Source organism: Myotis davidii, unplaced genomic scaffold (assembly GCF_000327345.1).
Source record: "Myotis davidii unplaced genomic scaffold, ASM32734v1 scaffold67, whole genome shotgun sequence".
NCBI classification, from domain to species: domain Eukaryota; kingdom Metazoa; phylum Chordata; class Mammalia; order Chiroptera; family Vespertilionidae; genus Myotis; species Myotis davidii.
Genome location: NW_006298521.1, coordinates 572463 through 588323, shown reverse-complemented (window position 1 = coordinate 588323; position 15861 = coordinate 572463). Strand labels below are relative to the sequence as shown.

At 56.6% G+C, this 15861-nt stretch overlaps 2 protein-coding genes across 4 annotated transcripts; both read right to left on the bottom strand.

The window, feature by feature from the left end:
• Positions 1–1251: 1251 nt before the first annotated feature.
• On the bottom strand, positions 1252–6354 carry CDPF1 (cysteine rich, DPF motif domain containing 1). Of its 3 annotated transcripts, none has more exons than XM_015570743.1 (5): positions 6020–6354; positions 5439–5540; positions 3720–3832; positions 3031–3142; positions 1252–2056 (listed from the first exon to the last, which is right to left on the bottom strand). In XM_015570743.1, the coding sequence occupies exons 2-5, from the start codon at positions 5442–5444 to the stop codon at positions 1910–1912; spliced, it is 378 nt and encodes a 125-aa protein (XP_015426229.1). In that variant the 5' UTR covers positions 5445–5540; positions 6020–6354; the 3' UTR covers positions 1252–1909. The 3 variants fall into 3 exon arrangements, with proteins under 3 accessions (XP_015426229.1, XP_015426230.1, XP_015426231.1); XM_015570744.1 differs by having other exon boundaries at positions 6194–6354; XM_015570745.1 differs by having other exon boundaries at positions 5439–5534; positions 6194–6354.
• A 1493-nt stretch (positions 6355–7847) lies between these two features.
• On the bottom strand, positions 7848–15856 carry PKDREJ (polycystin (PKD) family receptor for egg jelly; the record flags this gene model as incomplete). The annotated part of the gene is made up of 1 exon (XM_015570737.1): positions 7848–15856. A coding segment is annotated over one exon (6501 nt), but the record flags the coding sequence as incomplete, so codon positions are not given.
• Between the last annotated feature and the right edge of the window lie 5 nt (positions 15857–15861).

Genomic DNA, 15861 nt, shown 5'->3' with positions numbered 1-15861 from the left:
AATACTGTGATTTGAATTTTTTTTAAATCCTAATATAAATATTTTACTAACTTACAATCATGTGTCTAATAAGAAACGTCTGGGTTTTTTGGAATCAGTGTTAATGGACGTATCCTCTTCCTGGCGTGGCTTGGGGGCGGAGCTGAAGCGGCAGGACCCAGGCAGACCCGCACGCACACACGCCCCGAGCCACAGAGTTTATGTATGTCGCGTGAGTCTGTCCCCTGCGCACAGCGCGGCCGCCCTAGCCCCGGGCGAGGCGCCACCCATTGCACAGCAGTGTCTCTCCAGGCCAGGCCTCCACAGGGAACTCGGGCTGTGGGTTTTTACCAAAGAACTGCGCCCTCTCCCGTGTCCTGGTGGAACACGGGCACCGGCTGGTTGCCTGGCAGCCTCAGGCGGCCCAACCCGAAGCAGAAAGCAGGAACCGCGGGCCAGGAGTCCTGTCCCCCCGCCACGCTGTTCCCAGATCTTAGCGAAGTTCCCCCTGGGGGTGCACCTGTCCCGCCCGGGGCCCGGGTCCAAGTCAGGCCACGCAGATCTCCACAGGCCTGAGCTTCGTCCCCTGGCGCGGACTGTCACCACCGTTCCTGGGTGCCTTGTACTCTAAGCCTTTGGGGGCTGCTGGACCCTGGTTTCTGTGCTGCACGGAGACGCTCCCACACAGACCCTCCCAGCGGGCACCACGTCCACCCCAGGCGCTCGCTCTCCTGTCTGGGTGGGTCCAGGGCCCCGCACAGCAGGGTGCGGGGAGCAGCAAAGGGTACAGGGCATCCTGCTCATCGCGTCCCCTGATCGTGGTGCCAGGCAATTAGGAAACGGCTATAAAATAACTAACTTTTCAAAATCTTGGGTCCTATTCACTTTCCCATTAGGAAACTGAACTGGTCATATATATTGATTTATATCCTGACTGTGGTAACTTACATAATTGGAATGTCCTACTGTAAGACTGATGAATGTAAAGAGTTAATTTCAGGGTACCATTTGCCTTAATGGTTTTAAAAATAAACTATTTTTAAAAATTATGTGTTGCATTTGAGTGATGCTGTGGGACGCAGCGCTGGGTTTGAAGCCAAACCCCAGGCAGTGGGTGGGCCCTCCGCCGGCACGTCCCCCACCGCGTGCCGCTTGCTCAGGGTGCGCCCCAACAGCGTGGCCCTGAACAGGGTGTCCATTTGTGTAAAATGACATGAAGCAGGGAAAGCTTTCTAGGTGTTGGCATCTGAGAATAAACCCGGCACATGGATAGATGGAAACGGCTCTTTATTCACATTTCTCACTCAGGGCTGGGACGGTGGCCACGCAGCAACTGTAAGATGACGCAGGACAGCACCCGCCGCCAGGAACCAGCAGACAGGAGGTGAGCTCCCACGCGCAATGCTGAGGCTGTGGGGTTGGCCTCCGCAGGCCCGAGGCTGAGTTCGCTGGGGAGAGGGGCAGGCAAGCAACAGAAGGCTCCGAGGCAAGGGCGTGAGGGGAGGGAGCCGGGGGCCAGGGGCTGGAACCAGAGCCAGAGGGAGCACACGCTCCCCCCGCCCACTGCGGGAGCCAGAGGTCCGCACATGGGGACAGCCCCACGGCAGCGGCCTTTGCCCCGCACGGCTGTGTTCAGGGCCCAGCAGAGCAGCGTGGCGCGTGGAGACAACCCCTGGATCTGACCCCTCGTGGGAAGGACGCAGGGCCCTCCAGCCCAGCCGTGTGGAGCAGGACACAGCCGGGAGGACCTGCAGAGGGTGGGGCCCCAGCCCCTTGAGAGCCTGGGCGCCCCTTGGCTCCTGCCCGCACTCAGCACTGAGCGAGCTCTGGAGTCGGGGCGGGGTTCCCAGGTGCCTCCTCTGTGCGGCTCCAGAACAAGGCCACACGGTGGCTCCCAGCTCAGCCCCTGACCCGGGTCTCCGACGCCGGCTCAGGCCTGCGAGCTGGGCTGGTCGGCCGGCCTCTTCGCGGGGCCTTTCCTTTTCTCCAGGTCCTGCCGGATCTCCTGGGGGAAGGCCTGGAGGTTCTTCTGGACACAAGGGAGGCAGAACCTCTTGGAGTAGAACAGACTGCATTCCTGGAGGAGGAGGGCAGGCTGAGGACGGGCACAGGCACAGGTGGGCAGGGGCTGGGCGGGCCCCAGGACGCACGGGCAGCTGAGAGGAGGTGGGGAGGGTGCAGCGGAGCCAGAAGAGCAAGAGGGAGACCGTGGCCCAGGGGCCTGGCCAGCCGCCTGAGAGAAAAAGAAATGGGGGCGGGGGTGCGTGCCAGGGGCAGCCCTGCAGGCACGGGTGTCCGGGGCTTTCAACACTTGGCGAGGCCTCATTGCAGGGGCCTTTGTGCCTCTGAGGGGCTGGGAGGTGACCACCCCCAGGCAGGACGCTCAGGGCCCCCTCGGGGCAGGATCACTCGGATTACAGGGCCGCACTCAGCTGCACCAACCCACTGCGCTGTTCGTGGGTTCTCAAACACTAGGCTCAGCCGTGCTGGGCACTGGGCCCGCAGCCTCTGGGACCTTGGCTTCCTCAGCTGCCAAATGGGTGCAGTCCTGCCTCACCTGGCTGGGTTTGGGGGGAGGGGACTGAAGGACGCCCAGGGTTAAGGCAGCTCCAAGCACAGGGCCTGGCACACAAATGCTCGGGAGAGCACGGTCCCTTGCTCTGCGGGTCCCCAAGGACAGCCAGAGAGACGGTCAGCACCCGTGGTGAGGGGCCTGTGAGGGCCACTGGGGTGGTGCAGAACCTCCCAAAATCTACTTGGACCCCTCGGACCCCACAGAGACCCTGGCTGACCCAGGGTGCCCTCTGCACGTCTTCCGCCCTAAGATGGCGGAGGGACCACCCAAAATGAGGTAGACCAGCTGGCCTCTAAGAACCCCCCAGGCCACCTGGTGACTGAGGGTCCGGGGACCCCATGGAGAGGAAAACTGGTGCTCACACCGCCCTTGGGAAAGGCTCACGTGCTACCTCTCCCACAGTCACGCGTGTGGGGTCCCAGCCCGGGAGCGGGGGGCGTGAGGGTGGAAGCGAGGCAGTCGTGTGGCTTACCCACCGGGCCCACACACACCAGCCGGCCACAGACACTGCACCTGGAGCCCAGGATGAGGAACCTGTCCTTGTCCGGGGTGAAGGGGTCCTTCATGACGTAGCTCTCCTCCAAGAGGCTGTGGGACAGGAAGTGATGCCGCTGGAACCTCTGCTGCTGGGAGCTCAGTGGGGGTGGGGCTGGCCCCTGCTCTGGGCTCTGAAACCACCGCAGCGGGGCCACCACTCCTCAGCCCACAGAGGGGCCCTGACCTGACTCACAGGATGGGGCCGGGCCCCGAGGCCTCCATCCACGCCCTCTAAGCCCTCCCCTCACCGAGAGGGTGATGCCCATTCCCAAACTGCCTGCCTCCCCGCGGGGAAAACAGGTGCATCGCACCTGTGTCGGGTGCTGGCCTCACACCGCACACCGGAGGGAGACCCACAGGGTTCCGAGAGACACCCCTGTCCCGTCAGCAGAGGAACCCCGCCAGCAGGAAGGAGCTTTGCCCTGCCACTTGCCCTACGTGAGTAACTACTGGTCCGCTTCCCCATCATGTGGCATTTGGTGAAGGACAACTTGAAGGTCAGGAATCAAGCGCTGGGACCCACTCCAGGCCTTCCCCGGGCAGATCACAGCAAGCTGGTCCTCAGGACTCACTCCCACCGGGGCACGAGCCAGTGCGCACTCCTGGGCCCCTGGGCATGGATACTCACATGACAGACTGGGTGTCGGGGGGCTTCTGCCCCACATAGCTGTATGGAGCTGCCAAGGCACAGAGCTGGCACTCAAACACACCCAGGGGACGGTGCTCTGCCTCACACGCCATCTGCAAGATCAAGATGCAGGGCCCGCCACCTTCAGAACCAAACCCTACCCATCTCTCGAAGCCCTGGCTGCATGCTCTAACGGAGAAGACGAAGGGAGCCCCTTAGACCAGGAGCCTCAAGGTCAAAGTCCAAGACCTCCACAAGGTCACACATTGTTTTCAAGTGCACGTGAGACACTTACCAAGAGAGATTCTATGCCGTGCCACAAAATAGGCCTCAGACAATAAAAAATACTTGGAATTGCAGAGTACGTTCTCCAATCCCAAAACAATTAAATTAAAATCATAACAAAAAGATACTCTAAAAACCTCCAAATACCTGGAAGTTAAACAATATAATTCTAACTAAATCATAGTTCAAAGAGGGAAATTAGAAGATATTTTCACTAAACGAAAACTGAAATACAGCATATCAAGATACACAGCTGAGACAGTGCCTGCCGGGAAATTCACTGGCTTTAATATTTAAAATGGGGAAGGTTTAAAACTAACCATCTAAGTTTCTACTTTAAGAAGCTAGAAAAAAAATTGAACCCAACATAAATCAAAGAAGAAAATAATAAAGGACAGAAATCAAACATATAGAAAGTGATAAACAATGGGGGCGGGGGCGGGGGAGGGGGATCAGTACAACCAAGACTGGTTATTTCAAAACATCAATAAAGTTGATAACTTCTAACTAGACTGAGCAAGAAAATGAGAAGATGCAAAATACCACAATTGGGAATGAGAGAGGGGACATCACTAGAACTACAGACATTAAAAGGAAAATAAGGGGATATTGTGAACAACTTTTTACCAAATAAATGTGACAATTTAGCTGACATGGACAGATTTCTTGGAAAAAAGAAACCTACCAATTATCAAAAGTGACTCAAATAGAAACAGAAAACCTGAATAGCTCTATGTCTATTCAGAAATTTCATAATATAAATTTTTCCTAAAAACTGAAATAACCTCCCCCCCCACACACACACAAAAAATATCATGCCAAAATGGCTTAACCTCAAATTGTTAAACATTTAAAGGAGAAGCAGTACCAACATATAGAAATTATTTCAGAATGCAAAGAGAGAAACACTTGCTCAGTGACTTTATGAGGCCAGTACACCAAAACTGCCAGGATTGCCTTGATACCGTTAACCAGACAAAGCAATTACCCAAAAACTACAGACCAACATCCTTCATGAACCCAGATACAAAAATGTTTAGCAACGTATTAGCAAACTGAATTCAATAACAACATAGAGGAAGCCGAATGCATCATGCCTGAGTGGATTCAATTCCACTAGACTCAAGGAATGCAAGGTTGGTTTAACACTCAGAAGCCAACGAATGGAACTTTTCATAGTAACAGAAAAAAAGCCAGTACTCATCATTTCCAAAGATGTATAAAAAGCAGTATATATCATTTCAACAGATGTGTAAAAAGCATGACAAAACTCAGCAGGATTTTACAAAATTCAAGGCTCTGAGTGGCGCATCCAACCCAAGGGGCCCCCGTACTGACTACAGAACAACTCCCTTCCTTGACAGTGGAGACCCTGTCAGACGGGGGTTATCTTTTCCCCTCACGACCCCTCACACACCAGGCTCACGTACTAACCTTCATCGGCCTCTGCTCTTGCTGTTCCCTCCACCAGGACGGCTCCCCCACATCTGCCTATGGAGTTTCCCTCTGGCCGCCTTGGAGATGTTTTGTCTTTGGCTTTCAGCAGTTTTGGGAAAAAACAAAAGAAAGAATAACTATATATCCCAGGTCATGGTACATGCCTGTGTTTCAGGCTCAATCCCCAGTAGAGGGCGTGCAATAGGCAGCTAATTAATTCTTCTTTCTCCCTTTCTCTCTGAAAATCAATAAAAATATATATATATATATATAATTTTTTTCTTTTAAAGTTTTTTATCCCGCTTGTACTTTGAAGTCTTTGGCCTGTGCTTTGGTAACTTCCATTATTTTGGGAAAGTCTTAACCGTGATAGCCCTGTTCTTTCTCCCTCTTCTTCTGTTGGGGTTCCAAGTGCCATTGTAAGGCGTCCCCCCAAAATGTACACACACACTTTGAAGAATTATAAAGGCAGTGTTTACTAAAATGCATTTCCTTTGCATCATGGAGCTGCCGCTGTTGGTGTGTGTCCAGTTTGGGGTCCCTGTGTGTTGGGCTGCTCGCTGTCCCACGGGGCTTACCCCGCTGCTCTGGGCCCGTTGCTTTCGCTCCTTCCCCGTCTCAGCGCGGGGCCTTCTGGGGTCTGGGGTCCAGTCCATTCATCTCTTATTCCTTGGCCCGTGGGGACCTGGCTCCACCACCCTTCCACGTGCCCTCTGAAGGCATTCTTCGTCCCTCTGCTGTTTATTCCGAACCTCTTCATTTGACTCTTCCTCGTGTTTCCTAAAATGCCCCTCTCCGTGTCCGGAGGGCCCCGCACGTCCAGGACCGGCCGCGGGGGCTCCGCCGTCACCCTGTGGCCTTTCCCTAGACCTCCGGGAGTCCTGTCCCTGGCGCCGCGGGGCAGCGACTCTCACCACAGCGCCTGCGCGGCCCCCCCTGGCACCACCCCCATTCCTTGACCGCCCACAGCGCGTGCGCGGTTCCTCTCCCAGTCCCAGGAGCCCGGGCGCATGCGCAGCGCGGGAGGGAGCTTTGGTCGGACTTCCGCCTCCGCTGTGTCCTCTCGGTCCCTGGATTTTGGGGGCGGCCTGGCCTTTCTCCGGCCGGGGGACGCCTACTTGGCCTGCGGTCTGGGTGCTCTACCGTTCTCGGCTTCTTCCCGAGCTTTCCACCGGGCTCTGCAGAGTCGAGGCCGCCGGGGCGCGGCTGGCAAATAACCTGACTGCGCGGAGGTCCAAGGCCGCTGACCACGCGCCGGAGCCTGAGTGTCCTGGTCTGAGCGCGCAAGCTTCCTGCGCCCTGTCCGCGCCCGAGCCCCTGGCCGCAGGCAGGGCCGAGTGCGCCCCGTAAGGCAACTGAGTGATGGGTTCTGCGCGAGCCCTGGTGTTAACTGGACCTTTGTGAAGCCGTGTGCGCTTGCGCCATGTCACCGCGCTCCTCCGGAGCCCTTATGGCCTGCGAAGCCCCGGGTGACCTGGGCCCCTCCATCCTTCAGCTCCCAGGCTCTCCTCACCCTGCTGCCGGAACCCCCACCTCACTTCTGGCCTCCAGTCCCGCGAGGCACCGAGTTACACAGCCTCTCCTGAGTCATAGTTTGTCGCTAGTTCTTAATGATTGCCCTTGGAAGAAACTTCACTCTGCTGAGTATCAACTTGAATGGTCCATAAAACCCTTGAAGCTTTAGGTTTAGAGTTGAACCATGAACATCGGTCACGCTCACCCACACTCACTGTGCCTGGGGCAGGTGAGACAGGCCAGGGCACCTACCAGGCACATTTTCGGCCCTGGGAGGAAATGAGAAAACCCACGCAGCCTGAGGGCACACACACTTCGCACAGGGGCCCCCGCCAGAATAGGAATTGATTTATTTTTCTTCTCATCAATGTTATAACAACATGAGGTTGGGCAGGACAATGTTATTTGAGGACCTACTGTGTCTATTGCCTGTGGATAAAGTGCCTTCAGTGTTGTGTAGTTTCTAAGTAAGTGTCTTAACAGTATGACACACAGAAGCAGGCCTTAAAGCAAGTCTTCGTCATTAACGCAGATGAAGGGCACGGCTCTGCATGTCAGACGTGTTCAGAGGGGGCTGAATTGGGACTATGTGTCTTCCTGTGCCATACAGACTTGGGAAGGAGTTGGTTTAGAGCTATGGACAACATGTTCTGGAATATACCCACCCTCTTTCTGGACATACGACAGGAAAAGGGGAGTCCCGGAAGACTCTTAGAAATTGTCGACACGTCCTGTGAAAATGGCTTCAGAGTTTTGATTTGTGTCCCTGGTCCCCGTTACCCTGATAAAGCTGTAATTCCACGTCTGTTTCTAATGGACGAGAAATACTGGCCCTGGCTCTCCCTGACCAGGGGCCCCGCAGCTCTGCTCTCCCAGGGCGTGGAAGGCCCCGCAGCAGGACTGTCCGCTTGGGCCTGTGTTTGTGACCCTGTAACTCCCTCTCCTGCGGCATAGCTCCGAGTCCCGAGACATTATGCTGACCTGGGTGAGCATTATGCACCCCTGGAGCTGTCTTCCTGGGAGGGAGGCCAACTAGTGTGCCCCTGAGGCCTCCGGAGCGCCCGGAGAGAGGCCATCAGTCTCAGAAGCCTCTCAGAGGGGCCGGCCCTGCGCGGCCCTCACCTGGGGCCGAACCTCCCTCATCCTGCAGCTCAGTGGGCAAGTGCATCTCAGAGAGCGAAGCTGGCCCCCATCAGTAAAGAGTCGTTTGCCCCTCCCACACGGTCACTCTGTCTTTCAACCTGGTCCAAACTCAGGTGGCTAAGAGAGGAGCTAACTGCAAACATGCCCTGCAGTCAGAAGCAGTGGGCAGTGTGAACCCCGCGACCTCCCCAAAGGGCACTTAGAAAACCCAGATCTGACCTCTGACCTTAACCGTGTGAGGGGCCGTGCTGGGGCCACTGAAGCTCTCTGTTTCTTACCTGGCAGAGAAGACCGCAGCCGCCCCAGGCTCGCAGGCAGCCCCCCAGGAGGAGCCCCTGGGAGCTCCTAGGTGCCTGCCAGGGTTGCAGGGCCGCCTGGCGAGTGAGGAACACCTGGGACCAAGCGCCCACAGGCTGACTTCCAGGGCAGGAGCCGTGTAGGTGCCTCGTGCAGAAGCCCCTGCACGCCTCCCGGAAGTCACACGTAATTCTGATACAGGATCTACACAAAGGAACGTGCTTCTGAGGGAAGTACAACCGCTGCCAGGCGTTTCTCTGAAACAAACCACATTTTCTTTATTGTCCAATAACCATCCACCAGGCGGTAGACAACAGAAGGCCCAGACGCTGGGTGTACAACACACAGAACCGGTGCCTCCGCTCAGAGTGAGCCCACGCGCGCCCCTTGTTGTCTAACTAAAACTGTCTCGTGGCCAGGAAATATTATGGTTTTACATCTTTAATTTGAAGGAGCCTTAGGGAGTCGATGGGAAGCTTCAGACTTCTGACCACGCTCCTCATCCCTGCATGCCAAACTCAGGGCGCATCCAGAACTCCCCACAGGCCCCTCTGGCCCTGGCCCAGCTGGAATGTGGGGGCTGCAGGGGACAAAGGTCAGGAAGCTCTGATCTGTGAAAAGAACTCCCAGCGAGGTGGGGGGGGGCGGGGAGGGGAGATTGGGGAGATCTTTAGCTCCCTCCCCCAAACCTGGGTCTCTAACCCTCTAAACTGCTATGGGCTCCAAAGACCCTCAGTGCCCCTACAGGGAGCTCATCCCAGGATGTCTGGCGCCACCACTCCCCCGCCCTGGGTGTGTGCTATACTCCTTCCTGTCACGTTCGTAAAAGTGGCGACCGAGAGTGGGAACCCAATAAAATGTGGCGGTGTGCATTGTGCAGGACACAGGCAGACAGCATGATGGAACCTCTAAACTGAACAGGTGGGAGAGCCTCGCCTGCAGCCCGGAAACTGTCCCGGTCACACCACCAGGTACACCATCTTCTTCTCGTTGATGTTCCTGGTCTTCAGCCCCAGGTAGCGGCTGCTGTGCCTCTCCGGCTTCCCGTAGAGCATGTCCACGAAGAGCTCCCGCTGCTCTTGGGCCTTGGGTTGGCAGCACAGGAAGCCAAACACTGTCCTGAGCTTGCCGCACAGGTAGGCGATGGCTTCCACTTCGCCGGAAGGTTCCTCATACACGGGCTGCCTCAGGGCCTTGTAGGCAGAGAGGATCACAGCCGTAAACAAGTGGATCAGTACGCAGACTAGCAGCAGCACAAACGCCGCGAGGAGCAGGACCCCGAGGGCCCTGTTGCTGGAAAACTCCGCGTCCCGGAGGGCTGCCGTGCAGTAGGAGAAGACGGTCTGCGTGGCGCGGATCACGGTGCTGTAGCCCCACTCATGCTGACCGAATACCAGGTGGCCAAAAGCCACGAACAGAAAGAAATACACGAACACCAGGAGCGCCACGTGGCAGATGCCGGGCAGGGCGGTCTGGAGGACCCGCTCAGCCAGGCGCACGTGGTAAAAGAACCTGAAATACCTGAGGGTCTTCAGAATGGTCAGGAACAGCAGGAGGCCCAACACGATCCCCAGGGCGCGGTCCACTTGCGCAACGGCGTGAAAGGGGATGAAATCCACGGGGTTCGATGAGTAGAACTGAATGATGGCAGTGGCCAGGAAGTATTTCCTGAGAAACAGCACAATCAGCACGGCAAGGGTGCACTTGAGTGCCAAGCTGAACAAGTTGTTTGCGTTGGCCAGGTAGGAGGCCCCCTTCTGCGTGATGACGTAGCCCTCGTACACGACGTAGGCCACGAAAAACGCGAGAATGGCCACGTACAGGTAGATCTCTGCCGACGTGTCTCTGTTCAGATCCACCAGCGAGAAGGAGTGCACGGATATGCTCGCGTTCACGGCCCCTAACTGAGAGACCTCGAACAGGACGGAAGTGCTGCCGAGCAGCCCCGCGTCCGCGTTCAGCGTGGTCAGCTCCAGGATCACAGCCCACGTCTTCTCGTCCAGCCAGCGGCCGCTCTGGAGGTCCCTGAGCCTCAGCGTGGAATTAAACTGCTGCTGGTCTGGGAAGAAATAGAAAACATACCCCCCCGACCCGTAGGTGTGGAGAAGTCCGTAGGAGTAGTACACCCACCTCTCCTCCGGAGGCTTATAGGTAAACCCGTTGGTGTTCTTGTCTGCCTCCCGCTTAGCAACTTTCTTCCAGAAGCCGGGGTGGTCGCTGGTGTCCTCTGGGTCGGCCCCGTACTCAGGATGGCAGCGAATCTCTCCTTCGATGCTGTTGGGCGGAAAGCGCTTGGCCGGCCGACAGGCCTTGGGGCCGGGCGCGGCCCTCACCTGCCTCAGCAGTGGGAGGCCGAGGATTTTGGAGGAGCTGTCGGGAAGAAACGTTGGGTGGAGGTCGTTGTGGAACAAAGGCAGCAGCGCGCTGTGGAGCCACGGGTAGATGTCGTCCAGCTTGGTGACCGTAGCAAGATCCACAGAGAAGCGGCTGCGGATGAACTGGTTGTAGCGGAAGCTGTCCGTGCGGCGGAGGACGGCGACGAGGCCCAGCAGCAGGGCTAGAAAGATGCAGTGAGTGAGGAAGTGACCCAGGAACAGCAGGGCTCGCCTCTTGAGCGCCCTCTTCCTTCTGAATATCCCGACTTCGTCTTGCGTGAGAGGCTGGTACATGCTGCTGCCTCGGAGGCGGGCGACGTCCTGGTGCCGCTGGTGCATCTCCTCGGGACGCAGCCTGAGGTCCTGCAGCTGGATCTCAGTGTAGCGATAGTTGCTGACCCAGGAGAGGTTTTTGCAGTACTTGGGCCTGCTGGTTCGCATGCCTGTCAAGAGGATAATTTTCGAAGGCTGCACCAGGAAAACGGACTCGCAGAAGGAACAGAGCGATGCAAAGAGCCACTCAATTGACTTCTCATAGCCGTAGGTCAGGCCGTAAAACACAATGAAGAACGAGGACACCCCCGAAGTGGCGAAGACCAAGAACCACGCGACCCACTTCCACCACCCAGGCAGGGTGGTCCTGGGCTTTGTGGGTGGGGGCCAGGGTGCAGGTGGATCCTGTGGTTCTTGGTCTTGGGGCGGGGGTGGCGGCTGTGCGGAGGGCACCTGGGGACTGTTGTTCATGTTTTCGTTGTTGGCGTTGGCGTTGGTGTTGGTGCCGGGGGTGTGTGGGCCCTTGCTGTCTTTTTTCCTAAGCGAGTGCCCTGCTTTGGAGGTCCTCTTGGAAAGAGACTTACGGCGTCCTGTGAGCTTCCTGGTGAGGGACTGCTGGGCCTTGCGGGCGCTCGCCTTCTGGGAGCGTGACTCCTGGGCACGTGGCTCTTGGGAGCGTGCCCTCTGGGAGCGTGCCCTCTGGGAGCGCGCCCTCTGGGAACGCACCTTCTGGGAGCGCATCTTCTGGGAGTGCTCCTTCTGGGACCGCGCCTCTTGGGAGCGCGCCTCTGCAGCCGTCTCCTGGGCGTGCCACCTCTCCAGCCGCTCCTCCCAGTGGCCGCTCGCCTCTGCCACCTCGGGGTACTCCTGAGGCGTCACCTTGTCCAGGGCCACCTGCGGTCTCCGCTGGGAGTAGGTGAACAGCCCCGTGATTATGACCTGCACCGGGAGGGTGATCATGGCGCTCTCCAAGCCGATGACCATCGATCTGACATATCGGTTCCCTTGGTCTTGTTTGTCTTGCTTCTCCGTGTGCAGGTTGAAGAACATGATGTTGCACAGGAGGCTGGACAGCAGCATGGCCAGGCAGCAGGACAGCCGCTGCAGCCGACTGAAGCCGTGGGCAATGACGCCGGCAAACACGGAGAACCACAGGTGACTCTTCGCCAGGTTGTCCGTCGCATCGATGAGCAAGAAGTCCATTCTCTGCAGTGGCGTATTGGGGTCGGTGACGGGAAACGTTCTGTCCAAAGAGGTCTCGATAGAAAGCCACTCGCGACACATGAACAGCCAGATGTGCCTGCTGAAAAGGTTCTCCACTTTGATTCGACTTAAGTACCAGCCGGGGGCATGGCCCTCGTTGTTGTGCCACACGCGGATGGACTGAATGTCCCCCAAGTCCCTGCTGGTCGTTAGGAGGAAAGTGTGGACGCTTCCCTGGTACAGAGTTTTAAAATGTGGGTGACTTAAACAATGCACATCGCTGGTGCTCTGTGTCCCCGTAAGTTGGACAAAAACATTGGCCCTGGTGCCGGACCCACAACGGCTTCCTGTGAAAAAAGTGACGAGGTAACATATGTTATCGTAAGGGTCGTTATCAGGGAGGACTATGGCGTGGTCCCGAAGGTACTGGTCTGTTTCATCTCTGTGCAAGGCCCAGAAAGCTAGGACGATGTACGTGACCAGAATGAAAAGGACGACGAAGAGTGTCACGGGGTTCTGGGTGACATTCTTGATGGCCTCTAACCGTAGATCCACAGGGTTAGGGGGCACGATCACCTTGGCTGTCAGGTAGCGGAAGTGCAAGGGAATGTTGGCCAGCTGCCGCCGGGCCCGCCTGGCCTTCCTGCAGACACAGTGCACTCGGTCCCAGCTGGTCTTCTCCCCGAGGACACAGGTGTCTTCTGTCCAGTCGCTCTGGACCCCGTACATGTCCAGGCAGCGGACACTGAAAAGAGAAATCCTCACCAGCTTGTCACTGGGCTGCATGACAAAATGAGGTGCCTTCAGAACCACGATTATGACACTCTCAGGCGAGCGGCCCCGCTGAGCTATGACCTGTAGCAGGGACAGCGGGAGGCAAACCAGGCGGGGCACGCTCACTGCACAGGCCGGGTCGAACAGGCCGCTCTGGTTGGCAATGGGAGGGATACCGTGGGGCACGAGGAAGGTGGCGACCAAGGCGGAGGGGGTGATCTGCCCGCCGGCGTACACCAGCACGGTGAACTGCACTGTCACCTCCGTCACGATGTGAACCAGCAGCTCCCGCACCACATGGCTGTCCACTTCGAAGCGGAACGCCCCCGTCGTCATCCTCGAGGACTCGTCGGCGTTATCAGGCTCGTGGTCGGGGCCCACGGTGAGGTTGAAAGCTGCAGCGCTCAGGTTCCTCCTGCCGACATACACGTCCACTGCGTCGGGGGTGACCTCCAGCTTGTCACCGTTGGCCGCGACTCCCGTCAATCTGAATCCAACCACATCTGCTGCAAGGCTGTCCTGGTAATTTAACCAAGGGAAGGGGTCGTCTGCAAACTCACAGAACACCACAGAAACAGGAGCGTTGGCAGGCAGACGAGGAATGCTGCTCACATTTAGTGTTGGTTGGAAACAATTTCGACAGTTTCTCTCGTTGCCCAACCTGTGGTTGGAAACAGCCCACTTTTCCAGCTTGCTGGCGTACATGGTAAAGCTGGCGGAGCTCATCACGGTGCTCCCATCATCCGGCACTTTGCCGGCCAGGATGGTGTCTGCCAGGGACTGTATGACCCGGAAAGGGTCGACAAAAATTACGTGAGGGTCGGCCATTTTTAGGATGTTCGACAGGCTGGTCAGGATCCCGGTGCTGATGATCTCTATCTGCTCCGAGTGCAGGCTGTGGCCTTTGTGCTGATGCTGCTGGATGGCTCGATTCGCTTGCCACATCCTCTCTGTGGCAGACGGCCGAGCAACCAGAGGAAATTCCAACGTTCTCTGGGTTAATTTGGCAAACACCGTGACCACCTGGTTAATCTCCATCAGGGTGTTCATGGGGAGGAGGGCAGACTGGTTGACCAGGTGTTCCCGGAGCCAGGCTTTGTCCGCCTGCAGGGCTGGTTCGGGTCTCATGCTGTTCAGAACGGAGGCCACTACGTACATTAAGTAACCCGCGAACAAAAACTCCTGCTTCTGAAGCGAAGCAGAGATCTCTGAATTCTGTCCCACGGTGAAATTGACTAACTGCTTCAGTATGGCCTGGGGTGAGGCTTGGCCCGTAGGAGCTTGTACAGTGGCGTAAAAAGTCACCTGAGAAAAAGCTGCCAGAGAGTCATACACCTGGACAAAGACCTTCAAGGAGTAATGACTGTCCCCCTCACCGACGGGGAGAAAGGAAGGGGGGCATTTGGGATCGTTGCCCACATACAGGATGGGCCCCAAGGTGTTCTCTGTTAAAGAACTGATTTCGCCAAAGCCATCGTACAAATCAGACACGATCATTTTATATGTCAGAGGGATGTTCTGATCCTTAAAATTATTACACTGGACAACAAACTTAGTAAAAAAGGCAATCCCACTAGTTGGATTAATTTTGCAATCTCCAATTGCAGGGGCATAGTTAACAGTAAAGGAATGAATGAGGTTCAAGTTCACTCCACCCCAAGTTTCTAGACCTAAAGTAATCCAGAACTGAGCTTCAGAAAAATTCCTAAAAGCAAAAGCTTTTATAGACAAAGAATCGCTGTTCCTCCCCGTTGAAGTCTGCCCCAACCAATCAAATGCGACCTCAACCCCTGAAGCCCGCAGGATGGACCACTTGTACACTTGCCGGCTTCTGGCACAATCGGGGCAATTTAGAGACAGAGAGAACCGATCTGATAGAACCAAAACCCTGCCACAGTTTTCAATACACGAAATACTTGCTTTCGGTGCCCGTGCTGGGAGCACGTGGACCCTTTTATCAGCATATGCGGATCTGGGAGCCTTCTGTATCACCATTCTGAAAAAATACACGCGGCGCCCCCTAAGTGTTTCTGGGGAAATTGTCAGTACAGGGTCAGAGGCCCAGGTCAGCTTGAGATCCACCTGCTTTGGGAGGCAAACTTCCTTGCTTATCACGTTTATTTTGTCTCCGTTGTAGTTCTTGGAATTTGTGGTGCAGAACCAGGAGAACTGGACTCCCTCTAAAGGGTCGTCTACATCTGGGTCCACGGACGTTGATCCATTCAGAACCAGCTGGTCTGTGAACTTAATTGTCATGTTGGCCTCCCCAAGAAGAACCGCCTGCAGGAAGTCACTAAGGATCGAGACGTAGATGCTATCTGAGCCTTTGTCCACTGCAGCTTGTGGCAAGGAGGGGGCCAGGATCACTGAGAAATTAAACACGTACACCCCCAAAGATAACGTTTTCTTGGGGATGTGCATGACTGTTGGATCTTTCCCCAACTGGAAGCCGGGCACCACCAGAGGTTTCGTCCAGTCCGGCTGGTGGCGGAGAGAGGGCACAGAGAAGACCTGCCAGTTAGTCTGAGAGCTGTGAGCCACCGGGCAGTCGTACTGAAAGGTGGCATTTAGGGAGATGTCCATCCTCCTGGTCAGCAGCACCGCGGGCAGGCCCGGGTTCCTGTTGATCTGCACCTTCGTGATGCTGCAAGTCACCTGTCTCGAGAACCGGCAGGATGAGACGGACTCCCCGGCTGGCCAACTGCCCGAGGTGACATCTGTCGGACACTTGGTTTGGGTCTCGAAGCCCGCGTCGGGGTGAAGGCCCCTGGAGGCTGAGGAGGCGTCCGTGGGGCTGACCAGCCCGAGGTGCAAGGTCCGTCCCCGAGGCCGGAGCAAGC